Genomic DNA, 18,013 nt, shown 5'->3' with positions numbered 1-18,013 from the left:
CTTTTATCTGTGTAAAAAAATGGTATTCTATGGGGCATATTTATTATGCTGTGCAAGACGAATTTGCCGAAAAAACGGCATAAAAAGCTGTGTAAAATAAATGGAGAAGATCACCATCCGAACGCCAGATTTTACGTCTTTATTTTACGTTAGTTCTGCCGGAAGAAAAAATGCGTTAATCAATTTAGCTGTTTTTTGCATGGCGAAGCCTGGCGATATGTGGCGAATTTTCTCTACATTTTTTTACACAGCATAATTAATATGCCCTTAAGTGTTTTACTCTAATAGTATCGTTTTGTAACTAGAGCCATTCATGTTCTGTGTGTGATATGCATGTAGTTCTGTGTATACATGCATGTATATGCATGTTTTTCCCTATTAAAGGGAAACTGTAGATCATATCATGCTAATAATTCTGTTGCACAGAATAGTTCTTTCTTTGAGATATAAATAGTTTTAGTGTTCTACTTAGACCTAAGACTTTATCCTACTTTAAACAACTCAACCATGCTTTTTGACAGTAGCGCCATTGCAGATGGCTTACTCAGGCAGCAAGCTAGGGTAGGTGAAATATGTCCAAAACATGAAGAATGTTTGTGTTGCAGCAGGAAAAAAAGGTTAGGTTTAAAGTGGACCTGTCACCCAGACATAAAAAGCTTTATAATAAAAACCCAAAATGATTTTTTCATGACCCCATCCATACCCATTATAAAAGCATTTAAAAATCCCAGCTGTTAATCATATATTGCCTGTCCCGCCTCTATGCCTTAGGCATAGAGGTGAGGCAGAGAGTTACTTTCACTTTCAATTCAGAAAGAAACATCTTTTTAGATGTTGCTGCTGTCTTCACATTCCCCCTCCCTCCGCACCATGTAATTTTGTAATCAGTGCATGGACATGGGCATCAGGTCCCCACCCATACTGGCACAGAAACAAGATTTTGGCAGGATGCAATGCCTGCTTTGATAAGTGTCCACAAAATGGTGCTGGCCTGCTTGCTGCAATTGTGAATTCCAAGGCTGAAGAAAATAAGATTAAAATAATTTATATAGTGTAAGTAAAGTTTATTTTGCTTGACAAACACAATAGAAAACAATTTGAAATTATTTCTTAAGGTGACGGGTCCCCTTTAAGAACACAGAATATCAATAAATCTAATTATTTCTACAGAAAAGAGCATTTGTTTAACATTGTGTATGATTCTGCTTGGTGAAATACAAGTCCCTAGGATACTGGTATTAGGAACATACCACTGGTCCAGTATGAACTGTGCGCCTATGTCAGATGCAAAGATGGAATGCTTGTAGCTTTCTTCATTTGGCGCACACTTCCCATTCCTGCTGCATCAGCAGTGCGTTACATTAAATTCTCCCTTCATTTAAATTGTTCTGAGTGGCCCCATGAGGGAATGGGCTTCTGGTGCACATTAAGAAATACTTGGGGCCTTGCAACTTTTATGCTTTTACTTGAGAGTGCACAGCTGCTGTATTTAATTATTCTGTACGCAATGGGTGCAAGCAAGGAAGACCTCCCAACGGGTGGGCACGTAGAAGGTAAAAAAAGACCTTGCATTACTCAAAGTATGAAGTTGTGTATAATTTGATTAGATTATGCCCAATGTTGAACAAGGCAGTTTTTTTGGCAACATATTTTGACATTAGAGGAGAATTAAATCTTCTCAAAGAAGTAGGGTAGCTAACGGCCGTTAGCAGCGCAGTGTTCAGTGCTCCTGAAATTGCCCCCAGTTGCTTCTGTATCTGTTGTCAGTTACCTGAGTTTCCACACTGACTCACAATATACTGTATAAAGAAAAGTCACAAAGAAGGCTGATTAGTAATTAATCAGGATTCTCATTACATGGCAGCTCAGAAACCAGTGCAATTTGCATTGCAGCATCAGCTTCTATGACAGGCACGCCACATTTTCTCCTTGATAATTTCCAATAACCCCTAAGCTTAGCATCAGACTGCTTCTCAAAGCACATTGAGCATATGAGTGTCACTGACTCTTAGAACGGGGGTTTGGAGTGGCACAACATTTGGCCCAAAAAGGGTAAAGTACATGAATTAAATATATCTTTAGAGTAACATCTGATACAAGCTAATAAAGCTTTTCACAGCATCAGACTGGAGTGCTGCAAGGTATGTGCATATGTGTTCTGTGAGCTATACATTTGCTTGTAAATGAAAGCTGCATATTATAAAAACAGCATACTGTGAAAAACAGAATCTTGCCTGTTATGGCCAGGCATTATTCTTCATTAAAAATAAACAACACTAAATCTGGCTGCTTGCAGTACTGCTGTGATTGTAAAGCCCAGGGCAGCCCTTTTCTCTTTGCCGTGTGTGATATCCAAGAGGCTGTTTGCATATAAGTCTCTCTAGTTCCTCAGGGTTTCTGCTCCTTTTGTGGTCAGCACAAACCTGTCCTTTCCCTCCCCTCTTTTTTCCCCTGGTGTTCTACACTCTAGCACCAAGAAACAGGGCAGCCTTGCATTGATCCAGAGGAGGCAGAGCCCAGAGGGACTAGAGATGAATCTCAGTGCACTGCACCCTCTATTAGCCATCCTGTCTCGCAAATTCAACATGGCTGTCTCCTGACTTCTGAAGAGGTGAGGACGTAATGTTTTATTTACTTCTTTCTTAGGTGCGTGTAGATGCTTATCTCTATTAAGAGATGTTTTGGTTTTAAGAACCACGCCTAGTAATGTTTTATATTCTGTATACAGTGATTACTTTTGGCAGATCCTGCTCTGGTACTCTGTTTAAATTAGTCCAAAGTCCTACACACATTTTCAGTTGCACTTTAAACCTTTACTTTTTGTCTCCTTTTAAGGCCAATCTTAAATTATTTGTTTCTATTTATGATATGGGCAGAGCAACACAACAAAAGATGCAAGGTCTATGGATTCTAGTTGTGGAAATCCACAGATATAGTCTAGAATGATTGTTTACCTTGCTGTATGGCTTTTATATGCTAATGAAAATAATTTATTATTTTCAGCAGGCTTATTAATAGGAGAAATGTATTTCCTGTGCTCACTTCCCTGAGGTTAAGGTCTATGTCACACTGGAAGATTAGTAGCTGCTGCTTATAGCTGGTTATAAATAGCTTTATTGTTTTTTGGAGATATAATCTGTAATTTCTCAGTGGAAAACAGAGACTTGTTTTCATAAGGTGCACTTTCACGTGAGTCCAGTTGTAGCAGATGTAGCTGGCACACACTACATTTATCTCTAGTGGAGGCATAAGTACTTAGTAGGAGGAGTCTAATATTTCAGGTCAGTGACTCTTGCTGTGACATGTTCGAATGAGATCATAGTGGCAGCTACCTGGTGCTTTCTGACATTTCATGGTGATTGAAGGGATTGAAGAGTGCAAGCCTTTCTATATGAAGAATCAGTTTCCAGGGAAGCAGAATAACAGTTCTGCTTTATATCACATCAGAATGTGAATCTGCATTCTTGCAGCCTTGAAACATGTACCATAAGAGAATCAAAATTTGATGAAGTTAAAAACTAGATGAATGCAAAAATCTGTGATTTAGCTATATGATTCTGCTTTAGAGTGGATAGAGGATAAATAGATCTCTGTAACTCTTTGTTTTTTCTCACTTTAGCTTGACCATGACTTAAAACATGCCCATGAACTCCGCCAGGCAGCTTTCAAGCTTTATGCCTCTTTGGGAGCCAATGACGAAGACATCCGGAAGAAGGTGAGTCTGGGAGAGGGGCGCCCTCCAGTTCTGTCCGCCAGCAGACAGGGTGTGACACCCACCTGAAAAAATCGCAAGGAAGACAAATAACAGTGACTGCCTTGTTTAAAGCCAAAAGCAGAGACTGAAAGGGTTAATGGAATATTGAATGAATGGTGCTATGCCTTTTTTTATGGCCTTTTTGCCATTAGAAAGTAGCATAGGATGGCGTTAAGAGGATGTCCAACAAATTGCATTCTTTTTTGTGCTTATTTCTAACCTTGCACATTCCATATGCATGAGTTTAATTCCAGTCTTTAGTCAGGAATCCAGTACCTGAATATCACAAGCCTTTATTTCTGTAACTGTCCAAAGCGGCTGCTATCTAGAGTGTAGATAGCCCTACAAAGAAAACTCCCCCTTTTCTAGAAACAGAATGGCACTCTGGAACTAACTAGTTCCAGTTAATTCTATCTGCAGTCTGTTACATGATTCTGATGCCTCAATATTTTTAGGCAATAGCACTGCTTCCCCTTAGTCCCTTTTATTTTTGCTTCTTTACGCAACTGTAACATTTCCAGAGCTTTTGGTAAAAATAAACAGCTGCTTGAGTGCATGGCAAACCCATCATGAGAGAGATAATGCCCTGCAAAAATGTATATATAATGTTTGGGTTGCGTGTAGTGCCATCTTGAAAGCTGCTTATTGCACTGCACTCCTAACTGTGCCAAGCAGGAGCCCTCAATTTGCTTTAGTCTTTAAACAGTGGGATGTATTTACACCAGATATATCTACAACAATATAATCTCACAGAATATGGTATAAGCTACTTTGGACAGTAGAAATACAACTTTTTGCGGGTTCTTCCTATTGGAGTAGCATATGCTTAATATGTATTGTATATTCAGTGCTGGATAAATATACAATGCATTAATAGTTACATTTTAACACTGTGCTGGGTCATGTAGGGCTTTATACCATTTGACCAGTGCTGTTAATAAGACATTTCTGGTATTGCTCTCCTTGTGACATGCGCCAAGATGCATCATGTGACTATAAACTGCACAAATTAGTTTGCTTCCGGGCTGGTCTGGAGTGTTGCTTTTGTACAATGATATATATATATATATATAATTATACTTTTTTCATTTCTTGTGCAAATAAAGCTTTATTGTTAATGATGTTTGGATGGGAAGTGATTATGCAGGCTTACTGACTTTTAAACGACACTAACTACACATCACATTTTCCTCATTCTTCCTTTGCGTGAGTAGCATTAGATCAGTTTGTCAGCCATAATTACCCCACTTCAGTTTGTAGTTACCATAAAAAAAAATTCTAGTTCGTTTTAAAATCGATAAAAATGATAATGCACTAACATTATATTTGCATGTGAAAAAGTATTAGAGCACTATTAAAGACCAAGCTTTTATTTGCTAGTATAAGAATGTTTTTTTAATTTCCATTGTTAGTGGAATATTGTAGCTAAAATATAAAATTTGTTGCTGTCCCCTATTAATGTTTAACTTTCATATAACTGTTATACAGTTTTTTTTTTTTTTGCTTAAGGTAATGCAAGCAGTTGCCTTGTGCCCAGTCATATAGTCACTTATTCAGCTCTAACATATTTCTTGCAGTGCTTTCCTCTAAACTCATTATAGTCTGGCATCTACAAATAAATAAAACAGTTGCAAAGCACTCACGGCATTGGCAGAACACATAAAATATTAAACTGCCATGGACATTGAAGCCTTGTGATCCACCTGGGACCACCTTTAGGAGGTATATATATATATATATATATATATATATATATATAAACCCAGACTTAGATTGGCATTCAAAATAGGCCCTAACATTTCAAGTACACCTAGACCCAGTATTAATTGTCAAGAAATGTAGGCACTCACATCTAAGATGTAATAGATATATGGGTGCAGTCTGGTTCAGATGTGTGTCTGCACTCTGATCCCAGTTCAAAAAAATGGGTGCTTGACCAACATAGTTAAATACTTGCAAGGAGGATCAGTACACCATATACGTGAATGCCAGTTTCAGTCCACTTTGTAGTATTTATCAAGGTCCCAACGTGCTGATCCTCCTTGCAGGTGTAATATATATAGCAATAAAGGTTTCACGACCTGCACACCCATAAGAAAATTGGATGTTTCGGTCCTCAACAGGACCTAGTACCTTGTTTTTGGCATTGGGAGTGCAGACACTACAGAGACTGATATATAAATTATACTTATGTTTTAATTAACTGTGAAAAAAGCCTGGTATATTTTACCTATGTATAGTCCCTCATTGTTTCACCTAGTTATAATGGGTACTTGCGCATATAATTGCAAATTTATAGAAAATCAGGGCACAGGTTATTAGATTGTCCTTAGGGCAAGCCCTATTGGACAGATGATCTAGGACTGCTGTCATTGAGGTGGGGTGTTAGATTTGGTTTACTATTGTTTTGTTACCTTTTATTTTATTAACAGTTTGTCCCCTATTTATAGTTTATTGTAGCAATTTTATTGGCACAAATTCATGGTTGCTATTGACCCTATTAACTACATTGACTTCAAGCTGTTAGGCCCTAACTTGGGTTATATTGCGCAAGAACACCACCTGGATCCTGTTTACAGATATCTGATAAGCTTAATCACTCAAAAATCACAAGGCGTAGATAGCAATTCCAGATGTTATTATTTTCTAACTTATGCTAAAATAGATTTGTAAGGTGATCTTCCGTTTTGAACTGTTTGTTTGATAAGAAAGATAACATACATATGTATATATATTTTTAATGGTGACATCAGGAAAAATGAATAGAATCACTAAATATTCTCTATTTTAAAGCTGAATTTCATTCTACCCGTTGAACCATAAGCCAGAAATATCTGAACCAAAGCCAGCAGAACAATAGTTCTGACTTATAAGTGTGGTAAAATGCACACAAATATTACAGTAACAGTTAGCTATTGCTCTCGTACTTTACTTTTTAGTTCTGAGGGTACAGTAAGTTGTTTTTTTGCCCAGTTGATGGGCATAATAATTGCATGTCTTGAAGAATGGTGTCTAAATGAGGTCTTCAAGTCATTTCATTTTATTTACCACTGTATTATGAATTCACGTGTAAGATACTGTAATCATATTGCTTGTGATTTTTAGGTTGTGTTAATAGTGGGGTTATTTCTACACATTTCTACATACCATACATTTCCATTTACATGCAGGTCAGTGGGGCCTGTTACCTGTGCGTTATTGGGCTACATAAAAATATACTTTTTAAAGCACCCAAAATGTCCCTTTTTGCCTTTGCCTTAAAGGTCCTGATTTCAACACATATGCATCTTAAAGGTTTTCAAGTGTTTTTACTCTTTGAGTGATTTTTACTTTGTATATAAGAAATGTTAGCCAATGGCATCTCTGGCAAGCAGGGCTTCAGTGATTAAGTTAAAATAAGACACTCTGTCTGAGTGTACTGCTAGAGTCTCTGATGTAAAGTAAGACTGTTGCTTTTGCTTAAACAGTAGATAAAATCTGGTAGGTAACTAAATATTCTTTCCCCCCTGCGAATGCAACCTTTTAGGTTACAAACCTGTACTATGATATACAATATATATATATATATATATATATATATATATATATATATATATATATATATATATATACAGTATTCTGTGCCTTCTCCAGCAGTCCCGTTGAACTTAGGGGCAGTGCAATTAAATGGCGATCCAGTTTATCAGTTCTTTGCCCCACCCCCAAGCCAGTTGTCACTGCTGAAGAAGAATATAATAACGGCTTGACACAGGTAAGTAACTGGTTTTGGGAATGGCTGATGGATGGTAGGGAGGCAAGAATTACCTGACACAATTTTGGTAACCAGTATTGCATCACTTCAGAGATGTGCAGTTTAGGGACACTAAAACATTTTTTATTCTCTGTTTGTTTGCATTTGTCCAATGAAAAAGATGAATATTTAATATCATTCCTTGTGCAGGCCTTCCCTCTTATCTGGAAAGGTCCCTGACCCAACTTGCTAGTACCTTGTTATGACCAAGTGTCTATGTCCTTTTCCCCATAATCCTCACTGCCACCGGAGCATGGGTGTACAACCTCTGTCGTTGCAGAAGGCCATTAAAGTATGGCCTTCTGCATGGAGTTGCATTGCAATTGCTGGCTATTTATATAAAATAATATTTATTAATAAAGATTAACTTTATTTCCCACAACTTTTGCAATATATTTTTACTATGTAGTTAATATATGGGTGTAAATGATATGCACTTAACTTACAGGAATACAAATACAGGGAGGATGAGAGCCCTGAAATGTTGTTTCATCTACATCGATAAAATTAGGTACCGTGCCTTGTACATTTCTTAAAAAGCAGTTTGCGGGGCACTGGTTTTCCTGTTGCGATAAATTGCACTGAGCCCTGACCCAAAGACCACAGGAGCAATGGGAGATACCTGAAAGTCAGTAGTGGGAATACTACCAATTAAAGAAAAAGCAAAGTTGCAGCTACTTTTCTTGTTTAGAACATATATGCCAGCTAAAAATCACCTGCACAAATATGCAACCATTGGTTAAATACTGATATTTTAATTAGCAAAATGTTAATGATAGAATTACTCATGAGAAACAGAAACAAAAATATATGGGACTCTTTGAATTCAAAACAAGTAACACTGCTTGATTCCCTGATTTTTTGTTTCCTGTGCTAAAAAGCATGATGCAAATTCCCATTAAGAACATTTTACTACTGTAAATTTGTATGCATGGATGCAGAGGCCTAATGAATTTTACATCACATATGAGTTGAGGATGAGTTTCTTATCCTTTGGTCTCCTGATGTTTCTGAACAACAAACACTTAAATGCTTTTTCTCTTGACTATATTTTGGAGTGTCATTAAGCTGTAGTCCATCAACAGAGTTAAAGTGCCAGCAGTAGGAAGAAAATACAGTTTTGTTCTTAGTGAGTAAACAAAGTTCTTTGTTAAGCATTTTCCTTTGCACTGCTTCTCTTCTGGCCAGGATGTTGCCTTTTGTAAATACGTAACCTGGTCTAATAAACTGTAATCTATTTAGAATACTTAACCCTTTTGTTACTGTGGTGTGAATTCTGCTTACATCCACACTGTCATATTATGCTATATAAACATGCATGAAGGACAGTTAGTTCCTCCTAAACATATATACATGCCTTGCAGCCACTATCGGCGTCAACAAGATACAGAATGGGTCATGTTTTTTCTGTCTTTTACTCCTTTAGAGCGGTTTAAAATACATAGAGGTAAACTAAACTTGGACACTGGGAAATGTTTCTTTATTAATTCTGTGCATTCTGCTTGTTTTGCTATCTGTAAATAATTATGACTGATATTTATTTTTTTTGTGTGCTTTGGCAATGTACACTTTTTTCACTAACACTAACATTCCAAATAAAGATTCACACTTTAAAAACAGTTGAACGTTTCCTTTATTTCTGAAACAGCATTTAAGCACACAATGGAAAATTTTATTAAAGGGGTAATTTTAGCAAGTTGCACACCAGTTACATGTATTGCCACATTATAAGCATTTAAAGGGATAGTGACACTTTCCACCTTTATCAAGAAAGTCTTGCTATGCCTTTACTAAGCTATCTAGTTTGAATCCAGTGTTTGTTTTGTGTCTCCTGCCTCTTTGCATCCCCTCCTTACTGGCCTGGGTTGCTGTGGATGTGGGGCGAAGGGTAAAGTCCAGATAGGACGGGGCAATTGTTACATTTCTGCTAAGCATATCTAGACTTTGTCCCACCCCCAAAGCCCACTCCTGAAACTGACAGTACAGGAACTCTCACTCAGGGCTGTAGAGAGGTGGGGAACATGCATAAAATTTGTGCCCAATAACTTATTAAAGGCATAGTGACACTTTTCTGGCAAATGTAAAATGTGACACTATCCCTTTACATTTGCAGTGTCTTGTATGTCAGGAATAAGAGACACACTAGACACTATTATCCTGTAACTCCTCTCATCACCAGCTACACACCCGCTAGTATTTTGTAAGTGAATGTCGAAGCAACATGACATTAGCATCAGTTTTTAAGTTATCATGTTAACACGCTATACTGAAAATTCATGTTGTTAAAGAAAAAAGTTTAGCTCTAATACACAACAAAGTTTAAATAACACTACTAAATGTCAAAGCATTATATTATTTAGTTTTCTTTGTTTTCCTCTGGTTCTGGAATATCTTATTTTAATTTGATGTTATAGGAAATTCCATACCTCAGTCCTTACAAGCTCTTGCTGGCCTTTTGGAAGCAAGACTGTATGGATCATGAGTATGGTTTGTTTCTTCTGTAATTGGGTTATAATTGTAATATTCAAGTAATATTGTACATCCTTGCGTTTTCCATGACAAAGCAAATTTTAAGCAATGGCAATTTTACTTGCCTTAGATCTTATTTAGCTCAATATATTATTTTCCCCTTGCATTAAGAATGCTACATTGAGATTTTTTTTATTGAAACCACTTTTTGCACATAATTGCTCTTCTGTAATTATGTGTATTTTTTTGTGTTCTATATCTCTGTTATCAGTGGTGTAAGCGTACACCCAGTTTGATTTGTTTGTAATATATGATACATAAAGGTCACTGCTTTTGTAATATGAAATTTAAAGCAGTGGTATAACTGAAAGTTACTGGACCAAAACCTAGAGCAAGATAATCTCTTTAATTTAATAAATATGTATAGTATTTAACACCCCACAGCTGCTGTGCCTTCCTCCCCTACTTTTACTGTTACCTATTTTAAGTAAAAGAAAATATTTTAAGTAACTATGTATTTTTGGAAGAGCCTAAAATATAGGTTTTATATTTTTGATATCTTCAAATTTATTTTTTTGCTCCTAATCTAAAGCTATTTGTGTTGACATTCATAGTGCAACATAATCAACTTGTACTGTATTTCCAGTAAATATGCAAACTGGGAAAACTTTGCAATATTTGCAAAGGTATTCATCAATCTAACTGCTAGTTAGAAAGGAATTAGTGCCTTGGTACTGGTGCTCATTTATCAACACTGGGCAAATTTGCCTGTGGGCAGTAACCGATAGCACCCAATCAGGGTTTTTTTTCCAGCAAACTGCAGCTAGAACAATGAATGCAACTATTTATTGGTTGCTTCCAATGCGTCCGGGTGGAGTTTTGTGAAAAGGTTTGAGTTGCACCAATATAATGCAAAATTAGACAAGATCAGAAAAGGGTGACCGGTGGAAAGGTAAAGGCTTGTGAATGAAAGGCTGTCATCTTAAAATTTTCATGTTTAAATATTTGTTTCGTGTTTTTTCTTTAGTTCCCATCTGTTACTAAATATATTGTGTTTTAATTAAATAACACTTTTAAAATGGAACTGACTGAAATACTGACACATGTATGTGTGGCCATACATGTGTATGTAGAAGAGTAGTAATAGCAGTTCCTGCAGTTCTGATTTATTCCAGCTATCGGCATCCAACAATTAAACCTGCTGGAGCTGTGGTTCCTTGTCACTTCCAATCCACCTGCCAGCATAGTGTATGAGTTTCATATAGGATCTGAGACCTCTGTAGATTAAATACTTTGTAAAAAAGATAACTAGAGTCTTAAAACATAAGAAAACCTGCTGCTGTGCGATATTCTTAACCACTTCACTATAATGTTATAAAAATGAACTTATTTATTTAAAAAAATGTCTATTTATACGTTGTTTTTGGCACAAATACAGTCCTAATTTTATGATTATGTCCGAGTAAGAACATCTTCATATATTGGAATAACTGACAGTATCCTTATAGACTCACTATTTGGTTAGCAAGTTTATAGTTTTCAAGCCAAATACTGCCTTTCTGCATTGCAATTGAAAACCCCAGGTAAAAATATTGACATATATTTTAAATGTGATAAATGAATGAGCCTCTTTGTCCTTTAAATGTAAACAAACTTGTTAGCAAGCCAGACTTGCCTCTTTGTGTCGATTAGCACTCTTTCCATATTATTATTAGAGTTGTGTTTACTAATACTGTTGTAAGCAGGAATCAGGAAGCGGTCGTGGGCTCCGTGATGTTATTTATGCTGCATTAACATCTCTCTCCAGATCATTGAGGCTGAGCATATGATGGACCGAATTGTGAATGGCTTGTCAGAGACTAGTGTCAAGGTGCGATTAGCTGCAGTCAGGTATGAGTTTATAGTCTGACATTTTCCCACTATATCATGCCCCAGAAAACAGAAGCCAGCATATCAATTCATCTCTTTGCTAAAACTATTCACTATTATTAGCTCGGCAGGCATCTTTCAGATTATAATAGCTTGGCAGTTCTTTAAATTGCCATTTGCTTTTTGATACTATTATTTAAAATGTGTCTGGCACTACCTCTCTGACTAATATTACTCCATTACTCAACTGTGCCAAGTTTATCTGTATTAGTTATTTTGTATTATTTATTTGTAATTCTCATGATCACAAAAGTGATGTACAGGTATGGTACCTGTTATCCAGAACACTTGGGACCTGGGGTTTTCCGGAGAAAGGAAAGTAGTTTGGCTCTTCATAACCTAAGTCTAATAAAAAATACATTAAACTTTAAATAAACCCGTTAGGGGCTTTTTTGCCTTTAATAAGGATGAATTATATATTGGTTAGGATCAAGTACAAGGTTTTGTTTCCTTATTAAAGAGAAAAAGGAAATCATATTTGAAATTTGAATTATTTTATTCAAATGGAGTCTTTGGGAGATGGCCTTCCTGTAATTTGGAGCTTTCAGAATAAAAGGTTTCTAGATAATGGATCCCATACCTGTATGTCTTATTAATTATCTGTACAGTTAAATGGTATCTCAACCAAAAACCTGTTTTTGTTGTATCAAAAGAAAATGTAATTTCAAACAGCATTTCATTTTACAGAAATTTAAAAATGTACAGTTTTAAAGTCACTTGTAAATGTAATGCAGTTAAAAGCTTGAAACAAGCCTCCATGTCTGCTACATTGTTTAAGGAGCCAGAACTTGCAGTGCAGAAAATGTAAAATGTCAGACCTACTGCTTTCAGTAGCAGTCAAAAATAACTTTAAAACCATTGACTTTTTTATGAATATATATTAGAAAGCTGTTAAGAATTATATGTTTTTTATTGTGCAAAAACAAGTTTTAGGTAGGTCAGGGAAGGTCACTAAAATTCAGATCATTTCTCTATAATCCAGTCTACTACTTAGTTTCTAAGGTATGTGGGCCCGGGCAGCACACATCCCTTTTTTTTATGGGCTCAAAAGAATTAGATGTTATGCAACTTGCCTTATGTTTCAGTTAAGAAATATATTTAGCTTTTGTTACATTTTGTAGCAAACAGTACATGAGCACCCTTTTATCATTTCTGTTTCTCGATTTAGAGCTATTGTTGAGTGTAGCAAAAGAGTCTAATCAAATCAGGTTTCCCTCAAAGCTCCCCCCGGTATAATGAACTCCTCTTTATTGGTAAATCCCAGGCAGCAGTTTATTCTCTCTCTTGAACCTGGGTTTCCCCAACTTTTTTTATCAGTGAGATACATTCAAATGTAAAAAGACTTGGGGAGCAACATAGGCATACAACATGTTCCTGGGGGTACCAAATAAGGACTGTTATTGGCTATTTGGTATCCCCCATGTGGACTGGCAGCCTACAGGAGGCTCTTATTGTCAGTATATCTGGTTTTTATGCAACCAAAACTTGCCTCCAAGCCAAGAATTTAAAAAAATAAGCACTGCTTTAAGGCCACTGGGAGCAACATCCAATGGGTTAGAGAACAACATGTTGCTTACGAGCCACTGGTTGGGGATCACTGTTTAAACCAACGCTGATCATTTTGGGCAATGCAACAAGGTTATTTTACATGTCAATCTTTAAGCTTGTTATAAACATGCTACCAATGTTAAAATAAAAAAATTCTCCAAATGTTAAGATACATAAGGTACTCTACAGATATCTAGACTTGCCACCTGATTGCAAATAACTGTTATCTTCTGGGTTCCTAATTTGATTTCTCTCTCTAGGTGTTTACACAGTTTGTCCAGATCAGTCCAGCAACTCAGGACCAGCTTCCAGGATCACGCTGTGTGGAAGCCATTAATGAAGGTAAAACTTTTTGTGTGCATTTATTTTCAGCATTACCTCTTGTATCCATGCTGTGTGTATGAGTATTTTTGTTTATGTAGCGCTGTCATGCAACACAGTAAAGCAGAACAATAAATTCATAGGACAACAAGGCTCAGTACAATAATAAATACAAAATGCAGTTATAATAAAGAAGTGGTTCACCTTTACTATAATTTAATGTGTTATGGAATTTACTATTCCTAGCAACTTTGCAACTGGTCCCAATATTACTTTTTGTTGCATTTAGAGCATTTGCCTTCCTCTTCTACATCTTGCCAGCCTTCAAAGGGGGTCACTGACCCCAGCAGTCATAAAATGATTGGTCTGTGAGCTTGCAATTTAATTATTCTTTATTAATTTTTGTTATTTATCCTTTTATTCAGTTCCTCTCCTATTCATATTCCTGTGTCTCATTTAAATCACTCCCTGGTTGCTATGTTAAACAGGATAGCTGTGAAACAAATAGCTAAATAACCAAAGAAACAATGAAAATCGATTGCAAATTTTCTTAGAATATCAATGTCTATGTCATATTAATAGGTAAGCACTGTAGAGCTTGTAACCTAAGAGGATGTGTAACAGACACAAATGTTAATACTTAGTGCTGCAGGTTGCAGTGGTTGCCACTGCATTATAAGTGCCAGTACTGTAAAAATGTAATTAAACCCACCTTTGGTGGAGTTGCCATAAGGTCAGATGTTTATTGTGTAGAATTTATGCAGTGACAGACAGTATGTTCAGGCTTTCCCAAGTAACCATGGGAAACCCTACTGAACAAGCAGATTGAAGGCATCCGCACAACTGCCCTATGCTTTATTGCATACATTTTTAGTGCTACAAAGCAGGCCATTGCAGCCAATTGGAAGACCAATTTCTATCTGGAAAAAGTAAAGGAAAGCAGTAGATGAGTATACTTACATGAAAAATGAATAGCCCAATCTTTAGGAGTCTACAAACAGTTTAGCAAAGTAAAGTGCCCTTCGCAAACTTATTCCCAAATGGAAAGTATGTCAGCTATCTTAAAGGAGAAATAACCCTAAAAATGAATATGGCCATATTTTATGTCATAAACTTATTGCACCAGCCTAAAGGTTTAGCACCAATATAGTAGTAATGATCGAGGCCTTCAAAGTTGTCACAGGATTTCCCCATCTTGGATATTGGAGTAGTGTCTGCTACATTGCACATGCTCAGTGTGCTCGGGGCAGCTGCTGAGAAACTAAGCTTATGGGTTGTAACAAGTTATCAAGCAGAAAGTGATGTATGTCTGGCATATAAGATGATCGTACAGGGCTGATTCTAAAATACTGATGCTAACTGCACTGGTTTTTGAGCTGCCATGTAATAAGAATCTGAATTAATTACTAATCAGCCTTATATTGTGACACTTACACAAGTCTATAAATAAAGTATATTGTGCATCGGTCCCTTATTTCAGTAACTGACAGCAGCAGAGAAAATCAGCAGAAAAGAAGATTGGGGAGCTACTGGGGGCATCTTTGGAGGCACACAGATCTTCACTGCTAAAAGGCTGGTTGCCTTGGGCTGGTACAGAAGCCCAAAACATAATGGACAGCATTTCTGCCTATATTTTTAGTTAAGCTTTCGTTCTCCTATATTTGTTTAGAATACATACAGTGCCCTTTCAATGTATCTTTTAATTTCCTTAAGAAGGCCATGCATGGTGAGTTCACCAAACCAGCAAATCTTTCTCCTGATATGTCAACCTGAGGTGGGCCATATTAGGCTAATTAGATTGTAAAACCAATCGAATTACTACAACTTGTATAGGAGCTGTCAGAGCAAGGGCCGCGTAAATGAGCCAATGTGGTCCATGATCCTATGGGAAAATCAAGCCTGCCTGATCGACATCTGGCCAGATATCAGTCGGGGAGGCCCATTGGGGAACTCCATGCATGGGCCGATAAACTCCTGAATCGGTCTAAAGGACTTGAATCGGCTTAAATCTGCACATGTATGGCCACCTTTACATGATGCTTGGAATCTGCCTATTCTCCAACTGTTCTCCTACTTGCATCTTTCCCCAGTTTGCTTATATGGCCTCTTATGCCCTTATTGTGTCTTGTCCCCTTTTTATAGTTTTCTTATACATCCAACATGGGTGATGTTTAGCCACAATTGTACTTCAGATTAGTTTCCTTATATTGTATGATATTATCAAGTGGTCATTTTGATTTTCTTTACTTATTTTACATATGTCTCCTGCCTAACAATTGTGATGAAAAAAAAAATGTTATTAAAACAAAGTCACCAAACACTCACTTGACTGCAGTACCTGAAAGCACAAGGGTGGTTTTAATTGAATAATATTCAACATTTTCTAAATGTACAAATAGATAACTATTATTATAATAGTTATCTATTTGTACATTAAGAAAATGTTGAGTACTTTACAATAGGACATGTTTAAAAATAATGCTGTTGGTTAAATAGCTGAAGAGAAAGTTCTCCAAGCCACTGATGTTGCTTTCTGCCTTTCCAGGTGTTGCAGAATGCTCCTGATGACATCTTAGTAGTGGCTTCATCAACATTATGCAATCTACTCCTGGAGTTCTCCCCTAGTAAAGAGGTTCGTGTATTGACTGCCAGTAATTCTTGCTGCCTTCCCCTGACTTTCATTCCTTATAATTCTGAGGTTACTTCACAATTAAGCCCAGGTCAAGACAGTAATATTGATGTAACTCAAAACACAAAAAGTGTTTAGTGGACAGAGCATGGAATTTCTCAGATCAGCTTCATTTTATGTTTACAGAAAACTTTTAACCAGAGTGACTGTTCCTATAGACACAGCGATGTATCACAAACCAGGATATTGTAATGGAATTATTTTAATTTTTTCCTAAAATATATATGCTTGTTTTATATTTGATGCCAGAAACACATTTCAAAAAAGTTGGGACAGCGCTATGGGCTGAAGTGTATGAGCCCTGGAATACTTCCTAAAACCATTGTGTGTGAGCTCAGTTTGTCGGTGTATCGTATGGCAAGTTAAATCTCTACCATGCTTAGAAGAATCCATTTATAAACATGATCCAGAAACACTGCTGCCTTCTCTAAGCCCAAGCTCATTTAATAGGGACTGAGGCGAGGTGCAAAACTGTCCTGTGGTCTGACTAATTCAAATTTGAATTGCATATTGCCTGCCGTACAGACCTGTCACCCAATAAAAACATTTGGTGCATTGTGAAAGTAAAAATATGACAAAGGAGACCCTGATCTGTTGATCAGACGAAATCCTATATCAGGCAAAACTGGGACAACATTTCCCCTTTAAAGGTCCCTATACACTGGCAGATCCGCTCGCTTGGCGATGTCGAATTATAATGACAGTCATAGGCAAAGTTGGTCCAGGGACCACATCAACGAGCCGATGCGGTCCCCGATCCGACTAGATTTTCTAACCTGCCCGATCGAGATCTGCCCAATTTCAGGCCAGATATCGGTTGGGCAGGCCCGTCGGGAGTGCCCATACACGGGCCGATTAGCTGACGAATCTGCAATTCTCTTTTTATTTACATTTTACACAGTATCACAACCTTTTTGGAAATGGCATTGTATGTACCCCAGGGCATTATAGTATAGTAAATTGCATGTCAAAAACTTAAATGGTGTCAGTTTATCATACGTTTTAGGTGTCCACAAGTTATATTGAAAAAATCAAGCTGTGTTGCTAGTGCAAAAGCGCTATTGCTCTCTGCACTAGGAGAGCAGAATTTTCATTTCAAAAAATGGAAATGAAGCTCTTAAATTTACCAGAGGCGGCTTTTTTTGCCATCCCTGGTGACTAGCCACTCTCTGCCACCTGAGGCAAGGTTCTCACCTTGACAGGAGTGACCCTGCGTGGGGCAGATTGCAGTGCAAAAATGCGACAGTGGCGAAATCTGCACTGTGCGTCTGCATTGAGGCTGAAAATAGAGCCTTTCAATGCAGACAGAGGAGTGAATGGAGGCAATTGGAGCAGCTGTTTCTTGTCTGTGCAGGCCAAGAGCCACATCTGACAGTCTTACACATCCGGCTAGCTGCCTTTCTGATGGTTAGTATAAGTTTGGAAAAAAATAGCTTGCAGGCAGGATTGTCACTGAAGGAATCCTCTTGTGAATTTAATTAAATTATGGCTTGCAAATGCAGTAGAAGTGCTT

General features: G+C 37.1%; 1 protein-coding gene across 3 annotated transcripts in view; it reads left to right on the top strand.

Annotated features, from left to right (window-relative positions):
* The window catches only part of armc8 (armadillo repeat containing 8), a 39,973-nt gene that overhangs the window by 16,757 nt on the left and 5,203 nt on the right, over positions 1–18,013 (top strand). Inside the window, exons 12-16 of one of the 3 annotated variants that reach the window (XM_012970371.3) lie at positions 2,471–2,611; positions 3,620–3,715; positions 11,821–11,903; positions 13,751–13,832; positions 16,357–16,443. In XM_012970371.3, coding sequence (XP_012825825.1) covers positions 2,471–2,611; positions 3,620–3,715; positions 11,821–11,903; positions 13,751–13,832; positions 16,357–16,443 — 489 coding nt within the window. Of the gene's footprint in view, positions 1,175–2,470; positions 2,612–3,619; positions 3,716–11,820; positions 11,904–13,750; positions 13,833–16,356; positions 16,444–18,013 lie in introns of those variants that run through there. The other 2 variants (XM_012970372.3, NM_001011463.1) reach the window with 2 other exon arrangements.

This window comes from Xenopus tropicalis, chromosome 9 (genome assembly GCF_000004195.4).
Source record: "Xenopus tropicalis strain Nigerian chromosome 9, UCB_Xtro_10.0, whole genome shotgun sequence".
Lineage (NCBI taxonomy): Eukaryota > Metazoa > Chordata > Amphibia > Anura > Pipidae > Xenopus > Xenopus tropicalis.
Note: the sequence above shows the minus strand (reverse complement) of the source record. Positions and strands in the feature narration are given on the sequence as shown.